Genomic DNA, 20,377 nt, shown 5'->3' on the forward strand with positions numbered 1-20,377 from the left:
TAAGTGTCCATGACCATAACAGACACATCAATAAGAACATATCTAGGCTGGGGAGAATCATGTGAGAAATGTATTGATCATTTAAACAAATAGGAGAACGGTTCAAGGAAATCGAGTCTACTGGTCTAATAGTAAAATAAATATGTATCTTAAGGGAATGTTTAAATCGTAACATCTACATATCGTATACATGATTTAACTATAGGATTTTACCTAAGCAGCTTGGAAATTTTGAAGCAATTTTCATTCATGTGGGGGATTGTTGGAAAATTTGTTATACTAATTCCAAAAATGGGCTAATCCTACTTTTGAGCATGAATTTCGAACTATACATGTAATTACAATGGAAAATTGATTACATATTTGGGTTCTCCCCCGTGACACCTTCTTTCTGATATATTATATGTCTAAAATGGATTAAAGATTAATGAGAAATTATATGTTAAAGTGAGGTGTTTGGAAGAGTATAAAAAAGTTGTTTATTTGGTTTACATCATCCCCTATTGGTGGGAGTATGAAAAGGAAACAAACAAATTTTGTTGTTGTATCCAGGGAAACAAACAATCATATATGACGAATTTGCTATAATGAAATTGTGTTAAACACAGACCCCAACCAAATTTTTCATTATGTTTGTTCGTTTGTGTAGTTTTGGGTGATACCCTCCTAATAACTATTATCACTAATAACCACCACTAGAAACCACCACCACTATCGATACCATCACTACTACCAAGTTGGAACACATAACCAAAAACTGAAACTAACTCCATTCCTAACATAAATATATTATGACTTTCAAGAATGAGAGTACTCAATGATGGTTGACCGATGTCATTGTATTAATAAAAAAAATAAACCAACTAACCTAAGTAGATAGGGTAAGTCGGGTCGAATCCAGAAGGAGTTCGTGGTTAAACATTGTATCAAAGTAATCAATACATAAAAAAAGTATTACTAACAGTTCTCACTAAAAAGATTAAAGTAAAAATCAAACAAAAGCTTGGAAATTTATTAAATTAAAACAAAATTCTCAATGAGAAAACTAGAGTACTCCCGGTTCAGTTATAGACAGCTTAGATTCACACACTTTCTTCCATATAATCCTAATTCAATTACTTATATGCAATTAGGGTTTATTATCTGGTAACACGTAATTTTGGGCACATAATATGTTCATTCAACTACTTGTTTTACTCCCTATATCAAAATGGATTAGGACAATTAGTGAACTCACAATAAAGTGTCTTCCAACTACCTATTACCATGTTAAGATTCAATATCATAAGTTGGAATAATATATGTTGATTCAATCACTTTTCTTTAGATCACTTTTCTTTATTCCTAAACTATTTGAACTTGGAACAAATGATGAATTGACAATAGACTATCTTAATGATGACATGAAACAAATTCATACAACCCAATTTCAATTATCATTACCAAAGATCATCACATAAAGCATAAAACAACAATTGAAATTAACTAGAATCAAGTAATAATCAAGTGTGCTCATCCAAAAGTCATAAACATCCTCGGAAGTAACCTAATGATTTAGCCTTCCACTGAATTCACAAAAACACTAACTTGGATGAAATAAATAAAATACATAATAGAATTCATAAACAAACTTAATATCATCCAACAATTGTAGCCTAATTATTATCAAAATCTAAAACAAATAATCCTTAGGGAAGGAGTAATCATATCTAAAAATTACTATAATTGATGAGAATCACCGTTTGAATGACATTCAAATGTTGCTTGATAATGAATTGAATCGCATCTTGCCTTGAATCCAGATTGAAATGGAATGAATTTATGTTTACAAATGTTTCCAAGGGTTTATAAGCCACAAAAATTCAGGAAAATGGTCTCAAAATCAGAGGTAAGAACCCTAAAAAGGAATGCATAAGTCCCTATTTATATTATTTGGCATAAAATAGTGAAACTGGGCGATGTGGGACGTTGGACGTCCTAGGCAACGTCTTAGACACCATGTATAACGTCTTGGTGTTTTTTGTACGTCCTTGCATGCCATCTGACGTCCTTGAATTACAATAAAAATTGCCCAAAAATGCTTGACGTCTTAGATGAGTTCTAGTACGTCCTTCCTTGATTTCTAAACTTTCTGAAACTTGGCGTTCCAACACAGGACTCCACTAAAACACCCGGATGTCCTAGGGGATATCTTAGACATCGTGTACGACACCGATGGGGTTCTCCTCTTCTTTTCTGCTCAATAATTCTCCCAGGAACTGACCGTTTGACTTGGACGTCCTAGGGGACGTCTTAGACGCCTGGAGGCATCCTTCACCTTCCGTGCAAGTTTTGGTGGTCAAAACGACAGAATTAGCAGAAACACAAAACACTAAATTTGTAGAAAAACTTGTCTAGTTTTAGAACTTCTTTACTCATGTCAATCAGAGCTCCAGAACTTGAGATATGACCAAAACATTGAAGCAATGTCAATTTTCCTAGCAACATTTCTTCATTCTCTTAGCAATTCGTTTTACTTGCAGGTTCCGCCCACTTTTAGTATGATATATTGACCTGCATATGAAGTTCAACAACTCATCAAAGTAGTGCCATTCTTGGACAATTATACATCAATTCAAGATATTTATGACAATTTAGTACATTCATAAAATAGACTTTTCAACCTACCCAACTTTATTCCAAACTTGTATCGAGATTAGCTAGAAATAATCAGTGTAGGCTTACTCTCTCATCCTAAGAAAAACTCAATGGAATCACGAACTCCATACATTTTATCACAATACTTTCAATAAGCACAATATACTGATTTCGGGGATTATTAGTTGCCTATCCGGTCTTTTAAACTCAAAATACATGTTATGCTTATTTTACTTTGTTGTTTGAAACCCTCCACTTTTTGAAACCTTTCCAATAATCAACCTCATGAGTAATCAGTTGAACTCATTGCCAACGCCCCGTTTTCAGGGTGCACTAACATAGTTAGCATGATTGGTAACACTTAATGGACTAACCCATACACTCCCGCTATCAAGGGGTCACATTGTTTCACATAATGTCTTCAACTTGAACTTTTCTTGATATTTATCTTGATTGTGCATTCTTCAAGTTCTTTAAAGGCTTCATCGATTTGATCATCTTTGTATTTGACTTCGGCTTGAATATAGATACTTGGAAGTTCTTTAATGTCTTCTGATGCTTTTTGGTTGTGTGAATACAATAATAGTGTCCTCCCAACCCCAAAGGCGCAGGAGTAAGTAAGATCAACTACTCAGAGCATGATGGCACATATTGTTCGGTTGGGTCCTCAACTAAAAGATCATAGGCTCGAGCCAAAAACCTTCATTTTTCAAACACTTCGGTATTTCACATAACGGTTTACATATATATATATATATATATATATATATATATATATATATATATATATATATATATATATATATATATATATATAAGCATTTCCAAACCGACTGAGCAACCCACAAAATAAATATTAAATAGATATTATGACTCGATGAACGAAACTCCTATCATTTTCCGTATTGATGAGTTACATTCAGGATATAGAGATGCTACTAACTCATCACATATTTAATAGAAACAACCCAAGAGAGAGTAATAATAATAATAATAATAATAATAATAATAATAACAACAACAACAATAATAATAATAACAACAATAATAATAATAATAATAATAATAATAATAATAATAATAATAATGAGTTTAATAGTAGTACATTTATCCTAAATAAAGACATGAAAATCAAAAGAAAAACAATAATAAAAAGAAAAAGTCTTTAACAAACCATAAAAAAAAAAATCAAAAGAGGATCTTACCAAAGTTCACTGCGGGGGCAACTGTGGAGGATATCGTGGGTATGGTGGAGGATACCCAAAGATCGATCCAGCTAAATCCTCAAAGCGAGTAGAATCCTTTATAACTGGTGGTGGCTGATCAATATCCATCGGTTCATACTGGACACGACTCTATCTGTGGGCAGCATCTGCATAGTACTCCTGCTGGTACAACTGACGAGTTGAAACACTATAAGTGTTGTTAGCTGTAATGTCGACCCGTCGTATCTGCTCAGTAAGATCAGCTAGTGTCGTGTCGACACCCTCCATCCACATATTTGTTCCCTCTATGAAACTATGCCCCTGCTGGTTATGCATGTTTTGCCTCCCTACAAAGTCCTCCCAAGTTTCCCATATGTTCCATCCCTGATCTGTTGTTGGTCCCCCTGAAAATCACCAACAAATGGCTCCTCATCCCCCACCCCAAGTGGTGACGTATACGTCAAATTCGTAGCAGAATCCACCAGAGTATGTCTCCTATTTATAATTTGAAATGAGATGTATCTGAAAGAAGTATCAATGGGGCAAAGGATACGCTATTATGATGCAGCTCATGGGACCTTGATCCTATTCCCCAGCTCCGTAGTCACATATGTCGATATCAGGGTGTGACAACCCAAGTTGCCCCATTATATTTCTCCGTTACCGTTAACGGAATATTCCACTGTTCAAAAGTTCCGTTAATGAGAAGTCATCAAGTTTAATAAACATTTCAATTGTGTATGTTTATATGCCGTTAAGTCGTGATATAAGGGAATAATATACATAGCACACATTTCCATTTACTTGGAAAATATTAGTTTATTATCACGACCATTAAATCGGGTGCGATCAAAAGCCCCGTTTAACGGCAGTATCGGATAAAATCCCACTGAGCCCCGACTCAGAACCCTATGTAAGGGTGAGTGGAGTCCATGGGAGACTTTTTACACTCTCTCTCTATACTCTCTCTCTAGACTCGTTTTAGCCCCGAATCCGCAACCAAACGCTTCCAAATTGTAAGTCCGCTTACCCTAGCTTATTCTAAACATATTGATTTGTGTTTATAGCCCAAAAATCGGACTTAGAAGCAATGGAAAAGGAGTTTACGGCCTAAGAACCTTCTTAGGCCGTAAACACCCAAAATGAGACCAAATGACCCAAACTTGTCCCTATAGGCTTGGAAATAAATTAAGGGGATTGTCTAGGAGTGTTTAAACATTAAAACACAATGATTTAAGGGACAAAAGAGAGTTTACGGCCCAAGGACAAGCTTAGTCCGTAAACACCTCAAAATCATGTTAAAAGGCCCCAAAATCACTCCCAAACCACCCTTAGGCTTCATACATAATTTAGGGACTTGGTATTTTGGGTTTAGATCACTAAAACACATCAAAATGAAGGATAAAAATGAGTTTACGGCCCAAGAACATGCTTAGGCCGTAAACTCCCCAAACATTCCCAAAATGTTGGTTTTTGTCCCCCAAATGGCCTTAGACTATTTCTATAAAATGCTAGGAAGGATTTAAAGGCTTAAACACAAGGAAATGAGGCTTGAATTGGAGTTTACAGCCCAAGCATTTATCTAGGCCGTAAACTCCCCAAAACCCACTCAAATGATGGTTTTAAATCCTCCAAAATAGCATCATACTTCATTAGAAATCACTAGAAAGGCATTAGGGGCTTTAAACTTCCCAAAACTCTAAGGATTAGAGTTTACAACCGTAAACTCCTTTAGGAGAGGTTCCTTGGCCGTAAACTCATAGATCATGCCCTTAGAGGCCTCAAACCCACTCATGCCTTTTGGGAAAAGTGCTTAGAATAAATCAATGAACAAACTAGAAGCATCAAACACCCAAGAATATGACCTTGGGAGTTTACGACCGTAAAATCCCTTGAGTTAGGCCGTAAACTCCAAAATGGTCCATATTAATGACTTAAACCCATTTACACACTTGATATTTGAGTTTAGCAAAGTTCCACAACTGATAGAAGACCCGTAGCACCCTTAAACGCTACCCGGGACCCCAAACACTTAACCAAAAGTGTTTTCCACTCCATTGAGTGCGTATATTTGTGTAATTAGCATTAAATATACTAATTGTATGTGAACATATGTTATCATATGTTAAATAGGTCATTGAGTGTGTTCGAGTCCTTACGTGGCACCGAACGCCCAAACAGCACTCTCGTCGGACCTACTTACACCAGGTGAGTTCATACCCCTGAATAAACCTTTTTAAAGGCTTTTAAATGTTTTATAGGGGGGGATACAAGTTAAACATGCCAATTATCAGGTCAATTACATGTGATTGATAACCTGCATGCACAAGATTTTACTACTTTACACTGTTTTACCGAGTGGGACACTATAATGATTTTTACTTATTTCATAACTTTTACTTATACTGATTTATCCAAATTCATTCTAAATTAGTTTATGAAGGATCCTCTAAGGTTTTTAAACATATTTTACAGAAGAATTCAATTTGTGATTTTCTCTGTACATAGAGGCTTTTCATTAAGATTTCCCTTTTTGACGTATACCTTTACTTGTTAAATACTGCTACTTCGCTTATACTTATTTTATACTCTGACTCGGTAACACTTTCACTTATACCTATAGTCGCTTATACTTGATGACGCTTATACTTATTCACGCTCTTACTTAGTAATATCGACTCTACTTCACTTATACTTGATATCGATTCTACTTCACTTATACTGGATATCTACTCCACTTCACTTATACTTGATACACTCTTGCTTCACTTATTGTCGCCTCTACTTCGTGATACGCTTATACTTGTTCAACACTTCTACTTCACTTGCAACCGCTCCTACTTCACTCGTTAGACACTCCTACTTCACAAGAATCACTTATACTTTACGATTCTATTATTCCACACTGTATGAATTCACACCACGATGATATGTCTTCAATTACTACACACTCAGTCGTAGTTAGATGTACGTCTGTGCGTATATAGATACATATAAGTAACGATTGAAAGACTTAGGAAGGCTCATCCGCCCTATTTCCTTTTCTTCGTTGAGATGTGGTCTGGTGGGATCGGGTGGCCGTCCGAAAGTCGTTTGGTTCATTACTTATATACTATGTATACGAGTATGGACATACAGGAAATTCTCCAGTCAGTCCTGTTAAGAGTCTCTACCTCTAGTCTACACTTACATTAGAAACCCACTCCCTCCTAGTAACACACTATCCTCTATTTGGGATGCATCTTCGGGAAGCGACCTTCTCCGTCGTCTAGTTGGTAACCAGAGTCTCCTGTAAGGAGAGCGGACATTGTGTGTATAGGTCTATATGGGATTGACAACCCCGCACCCTGACTGCTAGCTACAGTCCACGGCCTACCAAGCCAAGGGGTGACAAATGTCACATTATATAGATGCTTGTAGGGTGTCTAGAACTCTAGTCAGTATGGTTACAAGTATCCTGGGTTGCCTTATAATTCATGGCTTTAAGGTAACGGTATTTCGTCAGCAATTTACACTGTATGCTGATGTCACCTTTTTCAGAGTCACACTGTTTGACCTTGCCAGATGTGTCTTTCATGTGATACTGTCTGCGGTTTGTAGTCTCTGTTTTGACCTTGCGAGATGTACCCTTCATTTGGTATCGTCTGCGGTTTGTCTTCACTGTTTTGACCTTGCGAGATGTACCTTTCATTTGGTATCGTCTGCGGTCTGTCTTCACTGTTTTGACCTTGCGAGATGTACCCTTCATTTGGTATCGTCTGCGGTCTGTCTTCACTGTTTTGACCTTGTGAGATGTACCTTTCATTTGGTATCGTCTGCGGTCTGTCTTCACTGTTTTGACCTTGCGAGATGTACCCTTCATTTGGTATCGTCTGCGGTCTATCTTCACTGTTTTGACCATGCGAGATGTACCTTTCATTTGGTACCTTCTGGGGTCTGTGTCTCCATTTGTTAGACTGAACCAGGCGTGACGTTAGTTCGATACTTCCCTGGAGTCTATGTTCTTTGCCTTAGTCATCAGTCCTCACTGTTGAGGCATATGATATTCCCTGATGTCATTGCTTTCCTCAATAATCAAATTCAGTATTTTGATAATGATAGCAATTTAGGGAAAACTACTTTTACCCTACATCACTGACCAGTCTTGGTAGAAGGCTGCTTTTATTAAAGAAAATATAGGATTTTCTGGAAAGGACTCTGATACACTGAAATCTCTTAAACTATTACTTTCTTAAGTTATTTGAATGAAATGTCACTAAATGCTTATGAACTCACCAGCATTTGTAAAAATGCTGATACTCGCTTTTCAAATAACTTGTATTTTCAGGTTAGCATTCGACAGGTATATCCCCGGAGCTGTTGATGAAGATAGCTTTGTATCACACTGTATTTATTCTATTACTTGTATTACTTTAAATCGTTGTAATGTAACCTTGTAAAACTATTACTATTAATGCAATGTTTTGTTGTACTTTGATTACTATAATGCATGTGTTGTGATACTTGACATGACGTCATCCACCCCAGAACATTTCCGTCGTTCCGGTTTTGGGGTGTGACATAGGGCGACATAGCGGGTGGTGACTTTATTCTAGATATCAAAAAAGGACCATATGTTACACATAACATTATCCCCTCCCCAACTTTAAACATTGGATCATCCTCGATACAAAAAAAAAAAAAAAATTAAAACACACAAACCGAAAAATAAAAGTAAAAACATATAAATCATGAGTTGCCTCCCGAAAAGCGCTAAGTTTTACGTCTTCAGCCGGACAATTTACCTCGTTTCTAAATATTGTGGTACCTCGAGAGTTGTTTTCTCACGAGAGTCGTTTCACCATATACCATTCTAATGTATGGTTTGAGTCTTTGTCCATTTACCTTGAATGGTTCACCACCTTTCGTGTCTTTGATTTCAATGGCACCGTGATCTGCCACATTTGTCACCACAAAAGGTCCACTACATTTACTCTGAAGGTTTCTGGGGAAGAGTTTGAGACGGGAGTTAAATAGCCACACCAGTTTTACTTCAACGAATTGTTTTCGGACAATATGTCGTTCATGAAATGCCTTCGTCTTTTCTTTATAGATCTTTGAGCTTCCGTAGGCTTCCCTTTGAATCTCTTCCAATTCAACAAGTTGAAGTTTTCTTTCCGTACCTGAATCATTCAATTTAAAGTTAGCATTTTTAATGGTCCACATGGCATGATGTTCCAACTCCACCGGGAGATGGCGTGGTTTTCCATAAACAAGCCAGTACGAGGACATTCCAATGGGCATCTTATAGGTTGTTCAATATGCCCATAACACATCATCTAATCTTAAGGACCAATCTTTTCGGTCGGGACGAATAGTTTTTTCCAAGATGCGTTTAATTTCCTTATTTGACACCATTACTTGTCCACTTGTTTGTGGGTGATATGGAGTAGCAATCCTTTGTATGACACCATAGTGTTTTAGTAACATTGCAAAATGCCAATTTTTAAAATGGCAACCCCCGTCACTAATAATAGTTCGAGGGATTTCGTGTCTAGAAAAGATGTTCTTTTTAACAAATTTGCAAACAACATTATGGTCATTCGTGTGTGTAGCCTTAGCTTCGACCCATTTTGATACATAATCAACCGTTTGACTTGGACATCCTAGGGGACGTCTTAGACGCCCGGAGGCGTCCTTCACCGTTGGTGCAAGTTTTGGTGGTCAAAACGACAGAATTAGTAGAAACACAAAACACTAAAGTTGTAGAAAAACTTGTCTAGTTTCCAGAACTTTGTTACTCATTTCAATCGGAGCTCTAGAACTTGAGATATGACCAAAACATTGAAGAATAGTCAATTTTCCCAACAATATTTCTTCATTCTTTTAGCAATTCGTTTTACTTGGAGGTTACACCTACTTTTAGTATGATATATCAACCTGCATATGAAGTTCAACAACTCATCAAAGTAGTGTCATTCTTGGACAATTATACATCAATTCAACAGATTTATGACAATTTAGTACATTCATAAAAATAGATTTATCAATGATGATGATGATGATGAGAGAATGTGTGATATATATATATATATATATATATATATATATATATATATATATATATATATATATATATTGGTGGTTGTGGCAATGGCATTGATAACGACAATACCTTTGCAATGGTGGTTATGGCTATGAGTATACTCTATGGCGATGAAGGTGGGACTTAGAGTGATGAGTGAGTAACTTTGGGTTATTGGTGAGATTATGGGAAGTTCAAAGGAAGGAGAAGCATTAATTAGGTTTTCAACTAGGTCAAAGGAAAAAGGATTGATTACTAACAAGAAATTATAAAGCCTTAAGCTTTTAGGTCATATTTTTTTAAATGACAAAAAAGATCCACGTAGTTTATAAATGTGTTAATATGTACATATTTGATCATATATTTCATATAATATCTTAATACTTTTTGGTTATTTTTTCTCGATTTATGAACAAAAGGTACTTTATTATCTTAAAATTATATTTTCAGTCTCAAAGACATGATCGAGTGAAAAAAAGAAGCAAGAACTAGCAATTGGGAGTTTGGGAATTAAAGTTTGAAGAAATAAAGCTTAAAAGAGGAAAAACTCGGCAAGTTCGCCATCAAGTCGACGAGTAGAATGGAACATTTGTGAACCATCAATGCCTTACCAACACGTCGTACATTTGTTATAAGTAACGAACTCGTCGACTTGGGTCTAATAACTCGACGAGTCCGTGCGTGATTTTGAAAAATCCTTATATATATATATATATATATATATATATATATATATATATATATATATATATATATATATATATATATATATATATATATAAATATATATATATATATATATATACACTAGTTTATAACCCGTGATAACCACGATTATAAAATTAATTAAACTTTCGTATTAAAAAAACAAAATTATTATACAATTATTTTAAATAAATTATTACTTAAGAAATATTGTTTTAGTTATATAAAATTATAATCGTTGATTTAAATAAATACGTGGAGTTATATCATTTTATAATTTATATTAATTTTATTTTATTTTTTAATCTAATGTTATTAATTTAATATAATTAAAGGGATAAATTTTAAATTTTGAAATCTAAAATGAAGAATCAATTATTAATTTAATAAAATTAGAGTGGAAAATTTAAAATTTGAAATTTGAAATGAATAATTAATAGATTGACAAGTGACATGATAAATAATATATAACATTAATGAGGGGTTCTAATTGCATGACACTTGTCAATGTGAGAATAAACTTATTCTTTTTTTAAAATAGGGATATATATATATATATATATATATATATATATATATATATATATATATATATATATATATATATATCGGTTATTCCCGAAACCAAAAAGGAGGTTAGACACTTTTGGCGACTTATTGACGATTAGAAGGGTTCTTGAAGCTCTGGTTTTCGAGAATTCAACTTGGTAGTCAAGTTAGAAGAGATCAAAGGCAACAAACACTATTCTTTTTCTTAATCTTTTGCATAAACTATGTTTCAATCATTAGATTTCGATTTTAAGTTGTTAATTGATGTAGATATGAGCTAAAAGCTTTTAACTTTTGTTCATAGTAGATGAATTTGTGAATATGATGTGATTTTATGGATTAGATTAATATTATTTGGCGAATTGTTTTGTTAAGCTTGTTAAAGACCCTTATGTGTTGATAATAATTATTTTCTGTTAAAAATCAAGTTGTTGAATTGCATGAACATCTTCTTAATTGTTTGAATCATATAATTTTGTGAACATAATATTGTATGCATAGTATTAGTGAATATGAACCTAGGGTTAACTAGAAAATAAGTAAATTAATCTGTAAGCATGTGTGATGAAAAACCATACACGAGTTGATTTAATTACCAAATTTAATTAGCTAATATTACAAGTCTTACTTGATATGAATTAAACACTAGGAAACTTGTTAGTTTAATCAATTGACCACTGTTTGAATTAACATGTTTGCTAAGGATTAGTAATAGTGAACATGAACCTAATCACATTAAAAATCAGTAACCAATGATATATTAATCCATTGCACTCGCCATGAAATCAACCATAGGAATAAACGAGTCGAATCTAAACATAAGTCTATTCTATTATTGAATCTAGTTACCTTCTATCATATTTAGTTGTTAATTGTTTTGTTTGAGTGTTATTTGTTTATTTAAGTTTGTAGTCTTGCAAAACTATAGAAAACCATCTTTTATTACTTGTTTTTATTGAGGTAACTCTAGTAGTCAATCATAATTGTTACCTTTCCGTGTGTTCGATACCTTACTTGCCTGAGTTATATTGTTAATCGATAGGTACATTGTCTTTTGTGTGTTTATTTTGTGTTTAGATTAGTAGGATTAAAACTAGTGCATTTTACACACATCATGTGTTAAAATATTAAAAAATACAAAAGCAAGGTTTTATTGACAATTTTAAAGGCATCTAACTGATAGTCATTGACAATGATCGGCGACAACACATAACGTTTGAAAACCACATAAACTAATAAATGTAAAAAGTTAATCTTAACATTACACATGAATATCCTCTCTAATAAATGAATGTTTATTTTATTTTATTTTATTTTATTTTTTTGCCATTTATCACACTCTCATTCAGTTTGTCAAATGTTATTTTTTGGTTAGTTTGATTTTTTTTCCCACATGTCATTTTATGAGTTTTTCTATTTTATTAAATTCCACATAATGTTTTAATGTAATAACTACAATAAATATAATAATAAATTGACATCAATATCATTAATAAACTTATATTTAAATTTCAAAATTCCCAAAATTAAAACTCATTAGTTTCTTTTTATTTATTTATTTTTTTTTAAATCATCTCTAATAAATAAATGTTTTTTTTTTGCCATTTGTCACTATCATTCAAATTGTTAAATGTCATTTTGTGGTTACTTTAATTTTTTTCATATATCATTTTATGAGTTTCTCTATTTTATTAAAGTCCACATAATATTTTAATATAATAATTACAATAAATATACTAATAAATAGATATCAACTTCATTAATGAATTATATTTTAATTTCAAAATTTCTAAAATTAATGCTCATTAGTTTCTTTTATTTATTTAAATTTAAAAGATAAAAATATTTCCATTAGTATAATTTATTATTTTTTTTTATAAATTTAATTTTTTTTAAATATTTTGACATTTATATTTATTTTAATTAAACTATATAATATATGTGTCTTACGGCTAATAATGGGTGCTGCTATTAAAAAACCATTTAAACACCCTATTAGCATATTTATAAAAAATCAAACAATAATTAACTATTTATAATAATTTTTTTTTAGAAAACAATACAATTTAAACCATTAAAAATATTTCAAAAATTAATTAGGATATTTATATGATTAATTTAAGTATATTTTTAACCAACCCCTAATAACTATGAAAGCAAAGATTATAATTTAGCTAACATTTATTATGTGAATCATAGAAATGTTTAAAATGATTTAATCCTTTTGTTGATATTTGCTAGTACAAAAATTATAGCACGTGAATTGTTAAAAAATAATGATAACAAAAGTAATATATAATAATAGCTTTTGTTTCAATTCCCAAGAGAAAGGCATTAAATATAATATTGGTGACGTGCAGTGTTTCGATGCTCCAACGCCCGCCATCGGCCCCATCCTCAATCCTCATCCTCTTTTTCCCCAAATCAATTTCGCCCTACTTTCAATACCCGTCTCAATTCAACCAATTTCATCCCTTGACGCTTTCAAACACAAAGCCTACATCAATTTCATTCGTGTAATCGACATCTTCGCTCAATTTCGCCGGGGTTTCAAGATTCCGGCAAGGGTTAATAGGTTTTGTTCAGAAGAGATAATGGTCGCCCCAGAAGACGATGATAATTCGAATTGTTTCTTCGATTTCAGCTTGATCGAACAGATTCCAGTCCCCGGAGGTGAACTTCCGTCTCTCGAATCGGATTTTCACTGGTCGTCTAATCCGTTTCCCGGTCCGTCCAATCTCAGGTTAGTTTTCATAGTTCTATTTCAGTTATTGGTTTAATCAAGCTTATCTTCGAGGTCACTTTATCTAAAAAAGGATTCTCGTGGTTCTGCATTGCTACTATATGTTCTATTTTGCTGAATTTCTGAATCTCTTAGTTATTCTTAAACTAGTTAAATTAACTCCACTTTCTCCATCGACTAATTAAAAAATTGTACTTGCAATTTATTGGATTTTTGAAGTTATGCATAAAAGTTTATGTATTATAGCTCTTCTGATATATATTTTATAATTTCCTTTTTACTTTCTGTGTTGTTCCTTTTTCTTTTTTTCTTTATTTGTGTTTTAATAGTAACAGAGGGATGCAATCTTTGTTCTAATGAAATTTAAATGTTTAATAGCTCCACCCACAAGAAAGAAGCATTCCAATTCATAAGGTTGGATTAATGAGTTATTTAAAAATATATAATTCATACCTTTAGCATTCACTTATTGTAGTTTTACATCCCAAAGAATGTGAATTTGGCCTAGTTTTATATCTTGATAATGGGCTAAATCCAAAGCTAAGTCCCTATAATTCATACCTATGTCATGCACTATTCACATATTGCTATTCTTATAACATATATAACTTCCTTAAGTAATTATTTAAGACCTTTCCTGTTTCCATTCCATTCTAATTAGTTGTATTGTTAGATACTAGTTTTCTAGAATGTTCTTTGCTATTATATATTACAAAATCCAACAAATTCCTTGTTTATCCTTTCATGGATTTTGACTTCAACAAGTCAATGCATTCGACTACTATATTTATCGAACTTAAAACCGAACTTTCTTCATGCTCAAACTATGTCTCAAAATTCAAGCCCATTTTGTTTATAGCAGTGCAGGTTTTTTAGACTCATCTGGAAAACCAAATTGTAGCAAGGAACTTGGGTCAAGAAAGAGGTACATTGTATATATTTATCTATTTTAAAAATCTTTTAATCTGAATAAACTGTAAAACTTGCTATTATTAACTGTTATTGTTACTGTTTTTTTGTAGGGTGAATCCTGGATTATGTTCTTCTACTGATACAAAAGCATGCAGAGAAAAAAGGAGGAGAGATAAGCTGAACGAAAGGCATGATTTTAACCCCTGTTTCTTTTTTACTCCATTAATACATTTCTTGGAGATGCCATAACAACAAACATATGAATGAAAATTCATTGATTTGACATTTTTGCCCTTTGGTTGGCTGAAAAGGTTCCAAGAGCTAAATGAAATACTTGACCCCGGAAGACCACCTAAGACGGATAAAACCGTAATTTTGGGTGATGCCATTCGAAGGGTGAATCAATTGAGAGATGAAGCATTGAAGCTTAAAGAGTCTGCTCAAGAATTACAGACAAAAATCAATGAATTAAAGGTAAATGTTTGAATTTGATATAGAAAGTTAATGAGTAAATTATTTTACACATAATTTTTATTTATTGTAAGGCTGAGAAGAATGAGCTAAGAGATGAGAAGCAGAAACTGAAGGCGGAAAAGGAGAGATTAGAAGAGCAAGTGAAGGCTTTTGGTAGATCTCCGGCGGCGGCAACGACGGCGGCTTTCTTTCCACCACCGCCGCATGCCGCCATGCCAATACCTTTTCCGGCGAACCACATGGTGGATGGTAAGTTTATGCCGATCATGGGATACCATGGAGTTCCAATGTGGCCGTTTGCTCCTACTGCTGCTGTTGATACCTCAGAGGATCATGTTCATCGGTCACCTCTTGCTTAAGAAAGATCCTTTTTTTTTTTTTTTTTAAATAACTTTTTTTTTGTTGATGATGTATTGGATGCTAATTGAATTTGTTAGGTAAATTAAGTTATGTTGCCATGGGGATAATGAAGTAGTTAACCCTATGTGGGTTCTCATTGATATTGTTGTAATCAGAGATTTATAATGGAATTTTAGTAGGTGATGTTTAAAGAAGGAATAGTATATAAAGCCCATTGTGTATCACTCTTAGAACATGTTTCATTTTTTTTGCTTTTATTGTAAATGGCGCAATGCAAATTGTTGGGTGACGACTTTGCTAGGTTAGGTGTGTGGAAAGGGAAGCGAAGGTAGTAAGATAAGTTATGGAATGTTAAAGTTGACACCGGTTACAGAGAAATCGGGGAATTGAAGTATCAATGTTAAACCAACTCTAACAAACTGATCACCCATAGTCCTTGTTGAAATACCATGCTACGATTCTTCCATATCCCTTGGGGGGTTCTTTTTTTCCCGAATTCATTATAAACTTCAAATAAAAACAAAAATCCTACCTTGACTTACACGATCCAATATAGAATACGCTTGTTAAATCGATTAGATTATTAAATCCATATTTGTTTTAGAACAAGCGTTTTACAGCATCAAAAGTTTAACCCGGATTCTAACAAAACAAAGTTTTTTCAAACATAGACGATGAAGGCTGGACCAGATACCTAGAAGGATGAACCATGAAGACGATAAAGACGATAGATGACAATTATGACATCCTTAATTTTACGGTTAGAAAAGACCGATTTGTTTATGTTTAATTTAAAATCAGAGTATCATTTTGAAGAATAATATTATGAAATTTGTTCCCAAAATACGATCAAGATATTATCAAAACATTTCCGAATAAATATATTTTAATTATATTAAAAACATTGGGATGTCATCGTCAATACAGTACATAAGCATAAACGGAAATAATATATAACTTAAAAACATCTATTATTCTGCTAGTCTATAATCCATAAATCTTTCATCTGTTCGTCACGCTTGTGCTCTTGTGCCACTACTTGTGATACAAGAAACTGAGTGAGTCAGGTTTGGGAGGCTGGTGAGCACATATGGTTTTCAACATACAATAATTAAATTCTTTATTTTGTAGTGATTTTAGCCAAGGAGAAGAAGAGGAAGAGCATCTAGTCCATCATTTCTGCATTAAAGTCTCACCACTAAGCATTTGCACATCTTCTGGACCTTTTGTGAGCTTCAAGTTCATTGCTTTATGAGTCAATTAGCCTAGATCTATATTCTTATGCTAAAACATTAATTTTCAAGATGTTTTAGAGGTTAGAATCCATAAAGTTGCCAACTTTATAGATCTCTAGTGTCCCTTGAGTTGTATAGTTGCTAGATCTGGAAGATGGTTGAGTTGTATGACTCTTGCATGAGATTTGATGTCGTTTTTCCCTTTTGTGCCCTACTTAGTGTTTGGGACATATATTGGAGATGCATGTCCAAAAAGCGACGATTTCTATGATGTTCTAGAGTAAATAAGACACTATGAGAGATTTGGTTGCTTGGCCAAAAAGAGATTAAGAGTTTCATTAAGAACTTTTGATCAAAGCGTTCTCACAACGTGAGCACGAGGAGCGTCACGATGTGAGGATGGGGATTCCTCGACTATTGGACTTATTAGGTCACAATGTGACCATTAGAGGTCACGACGTGACTAACGGCTATGGGATTTTCAAGTATGAATTGACTTTGACTTTGACTGAGAGGTGTGTCTCGTCTTTTCAATGATCTTTTTTGATGGAGAGGTGAATTTCCCTCACTATACTTATTGGTCGAAGGCACCAACACCGACCTAGTGGATTGTGCATCGTGGTTTCGGATGTTTCTATGTTATAGCGATTAGTTAAGACCTGCATGATTACCTGTTTGTTGTCGACATAGTATGGTTGGGTTGAGCAATACTATTTTATGCGGAAGCGAACAAACCCGGGAGCAAGCCAGATGTAAGCTGTGGGCTTGCAGGGCAAGCCAGACTTATGAAGAGGTCTTGGGAGCAAGCCAGACATGAGCTATGGGCTATAAGGCAAGCCAGACTCATGTTGTGGGCTCAAGGATAATCCAATCTATTAGATATGGACCCAATATGCAAGCTGTTATATGATTGTGTATTGGTACTTTAGGGGAACTCACTAAGCTTTGGCTTACAGTTTCCGATTATTGTTTTAGTTACTTTAGATGATCATAGGAAAGCTAAGGCATGATCATTCACGTGTCCCTGTTTTTTTTATGATATTGGATTTTGGGAAACTTTGATTATGATTATACTTTTGGAACACTGGTTTGGTAAACACTTTATGGTTAAAATGGGCTGTTTTTGAAAATTTTAAATTTCTATGATTTTTTTGGGTGTTACAAGTTGGTATCAGAGCCAGGTTTAAGTGAATTGGATAAACGTTTGTGTGAATCCAGACTCAAACTAGGGAATCTTAAAAGTTTTAAAAATCGTTTTCAAAATTGTTTTCAAAAGTAACCAATGAAGGATGCAATGTGTATGATTAGTCGGAGCAAGAAAGTATACCCCAAGTTACCACACTGTTATTTGTTTATGATAGGACATCATGCTAATGATAGGCTAGGGATATTTAGGAATTGCATGATAGAATTTCCTAATGTAGGATGCCTGATAGCCTAGGGTTACTTCTTGTATGAAATTGATATAATTATTGTAATTGCTTAGTGTATGCATCATAGTTGTACATAACTAAGATTTTATAGCTTGAGAATGTTTTGTTTAGCCTTATTTCCTGTTACTTATTTGGTTGTGGGCTTAGGGTAGAATCAAGTATTCGACTGTCTATAGGATCCATTGTTATGTATGATTAGCATACACGAGTAATGCAGGGTTGGTGGAAGTTTCATGGATGAGTATATGTGTGAGTAGCCGACCAGATGAAAAATGTTTAGCTACTCTCGAGAGAGTGAGGATAGGATGTATGCGTATTATAGCTGTTGTATTTGTTTTGGGTGGTTATGATGGTCCTTGAGACAAATACGGGTAGGTATGGAATGTAGTAGGGGCACAACTAGGAAGGTAGTATGGGCCCATACTACTAAAAGCACAAGACCCATACACGTAGCAAGGAAGTCACAAACCCCAAGGGTTTAGTCTCGTCTCGTGATCGTAGCTATATGCATTGTGGAATTTCTGACATATTCTGGTCTATTTTCAGTGTGATGTTCATGTGAGGATCTGGTTCTAGGTCCGAAGCGACTAAACAGGATAGGCCAGGGTTGATTGATGATCAGATTTGGGAGATCATCACCACTAAGGTGGTTGCTGCTGTCAGGAGGTCTATGCCAGAGTTTTTTGGGTCTATCAAGATCGTTGTGATTGAGCTTTTTGATGATCAGTATGCTACTCTTTCTGATGCTGCCATTGTTGCAGCTACCACAACCATTTCTGATGTGGGGGTTCGAGCATAGAGAGCCTTCCAGTATTGGGATTTTGACAATGCGAATCCCCCAGAGTTTGATGCGGTTAGGGACTCGATTGTAGAGAGGATGTGTCTATTTGATATGGAGGGTTGTTTATTCACATGCTCTTGCCTTGCAAGCTAGAATTTCAAGTGCGCCCTGAAGCTTATTTGGTTAGGGGAGAAGGATTGGTGGAAATTAGTGACTGGATCTTACACTCCTAAGCAAAGAGTTGTTGTTACTTAGGAGCAATTCTCGGAGATGTTTCACACGAGGTATGTTCCCTTGGTGGAGAGGGAAAGGTTGGCTCAGGAGTATCTAGATCTAAGGTAAGGTACTGATACGGTGACAAAGATCACCAAGATGTTTACTAGAGAGGGCTCTTTTCTGCCCTGAGTGTGTTGTTTCTGAGCAGGCTCAGATGACCCGATACTTGAGTATACTCAAGATGAATATCCGCTAGTTTGTGTCCACCCAACATTATTGTACCCTCTCTGAGCTTCAGGAGGCCACGAGGAGGCAGGATATTAAGAGAGAGCTTCAGTCGAGGGAGCTTAAGGCATGCTCCTATTCACTCGCAGCCTACAACAAAGAGGTTCAAGCCCGCTGATTCGAGATCTGGGGGACAGAGGGGCCATACTTTGTGGCAAGTACGACAAGGTTCATGATGGAGCTATTCGATCTTCATCTGTATGCTACAAATGTGGCAAGGAGGAGAATTATGCAAAGGAGTGTCATCAGCACGTCCAAGTACCGAGTGCTCGAATTTCTCATCACTGTGAGTAATTTGTCCACATGAAGGCCAATTGTCCCTTGCTCACTGCAAGGCTGGCGCAGGCTCCAGTACTGGCTACACTGAGGATCACTGATGGACGCTTGGGTAAGGTGGAGCCCCCGAGGGCTGAAGGTTTTTATTTGTAACTCACTACAGAGGAGGCTAGGGCGGCGTCAGACATCGTTACTGGTATGTTTCTATTTATTATTATGCCAGTTATTTTATGTTATGCTTATGTTTATAATTCTACTAGGTACCTTCTTAGTGAATTCCTTGCTTGATCTTGTGTTTTTGACTCAGGTACGAAGCGTTCCTTTGTATCTTAGTCTTTTAGTAAGGGTTTTGATATGAATCTTGGAGAGTTGGAGTGTCCGTTATGGGTTTCTATCGCCAACGAACATGGGGTTTCTACATTGAGCTATTATCAGGGTTGTGTCTTTGAGATTTCTGGGGTGCCATATTCGATTGATCTGGTTTCTATTCTCATGGGGGATA

The 20,377-nt window shown here is 34.7% G+C and overlaps 2 protein-coding genes across 3 annotated transcripts; one reads left to right on the forward strand and one right to left on the reverse strand.

Moving 5' to 3' along the window:
* Positions 1 to 8,633: 8,633 nt before the first annotated feature.
* Positions 8,634 to 9,125, reverse strand: LOC145039746 (uncharacterized). Its single transcript, XM_078987764.1, has one exon. The coding sequence runs from the start codon at positions 9,123 to 9,125 to the stop codon at positions 8,634 to 8,636; it is 492 nt and encodes a 163-aa protein (XP_078843890.1).
* A 4,376-nt stretch (positions 9,126 to 13,501) lies between these two features.
* Positions 13,502 to 15,873, forward strand: LOC145042130 (transcription factor ILR3-like). 2 transcript variants are annotated; one of them, XM_078990507.1, is made up of 5 exons: positions 13,502 to 13,903; positions 14,763 to 14,828; positions 14,926 to 15,003; positions 15,127 to 15,289; positions 15,361 to 15,873. In XM_078990507.1, exons 1-5 carry the CDS (start codon positions 13,755 to 13,757, stop codon positions 15,646 to 15,648), a joined length of 744 nt encoding a protein of 247 aa, XP_078846633.1. In that variant the 5' UTR covers positions 13,502 to 13,754; the 3' UTR covers positions 15,649 to 15,873. The 2 variants fall into 2 exon arrangements, with proteins under 2 accessions (XP_078846633.1, XP_078846632.1); XM_078990506.1 differs by having other exon boundaries at positions 13,542 to 13,903; positions 14,766 to 14,828.
* Positions 15,874 to 20,377: the final 4,504 nt, after the last annotated feature.

Source organism: Lactuca saligna, chromosome 4 (assembly GCF_052625555.1).
Source record: "Lactuca saligna cultivar CGN05327 chromosome 4, ASM5262555v1, whole genome shotgun sequence".
NCBI lineage: Eukaryota > Viridiplantae > Streptophyta > Magnoliopsida > Asterales > Asteraceae > Lactuca > Lactuca saligna.

What these genes read in the sequence shown, in the direction of transcription:
- LOC145039746 (XM_078987764.1), bottom strand. Translation starts at nt 9,125, where the DNA reads ATGCCCATTGGAATGTCCTCGTACTGGCTTGTTTATGGAAAACCACGC.
- LOC145042130 (XM_078990507.1), top strand. Translation starts at nt 13,755, where the DNA reads ATGGTCGCCCCAGAAGACGATGATAATTCGAATTGTTTCTTCGATTTC. An exon ending in CCCGGTCCGTCCAATCTCAG is followed by an intron (nt 13,904 to 14,762) that starts GTTAGTTTTCAT and finishes TTTTGTTTATAG; the next exon opens with CAGTGCAGGTTTTTTAGACT. An exon ending in GAACTTGGGTCAAGAAAGAG is followed by an intron (nt 14,829 to 14,925) that starts GTACATTGTATA and finishes GTTTTTTTGTAG; the next exon opens with GGTGAATCCTGGATTATGTT.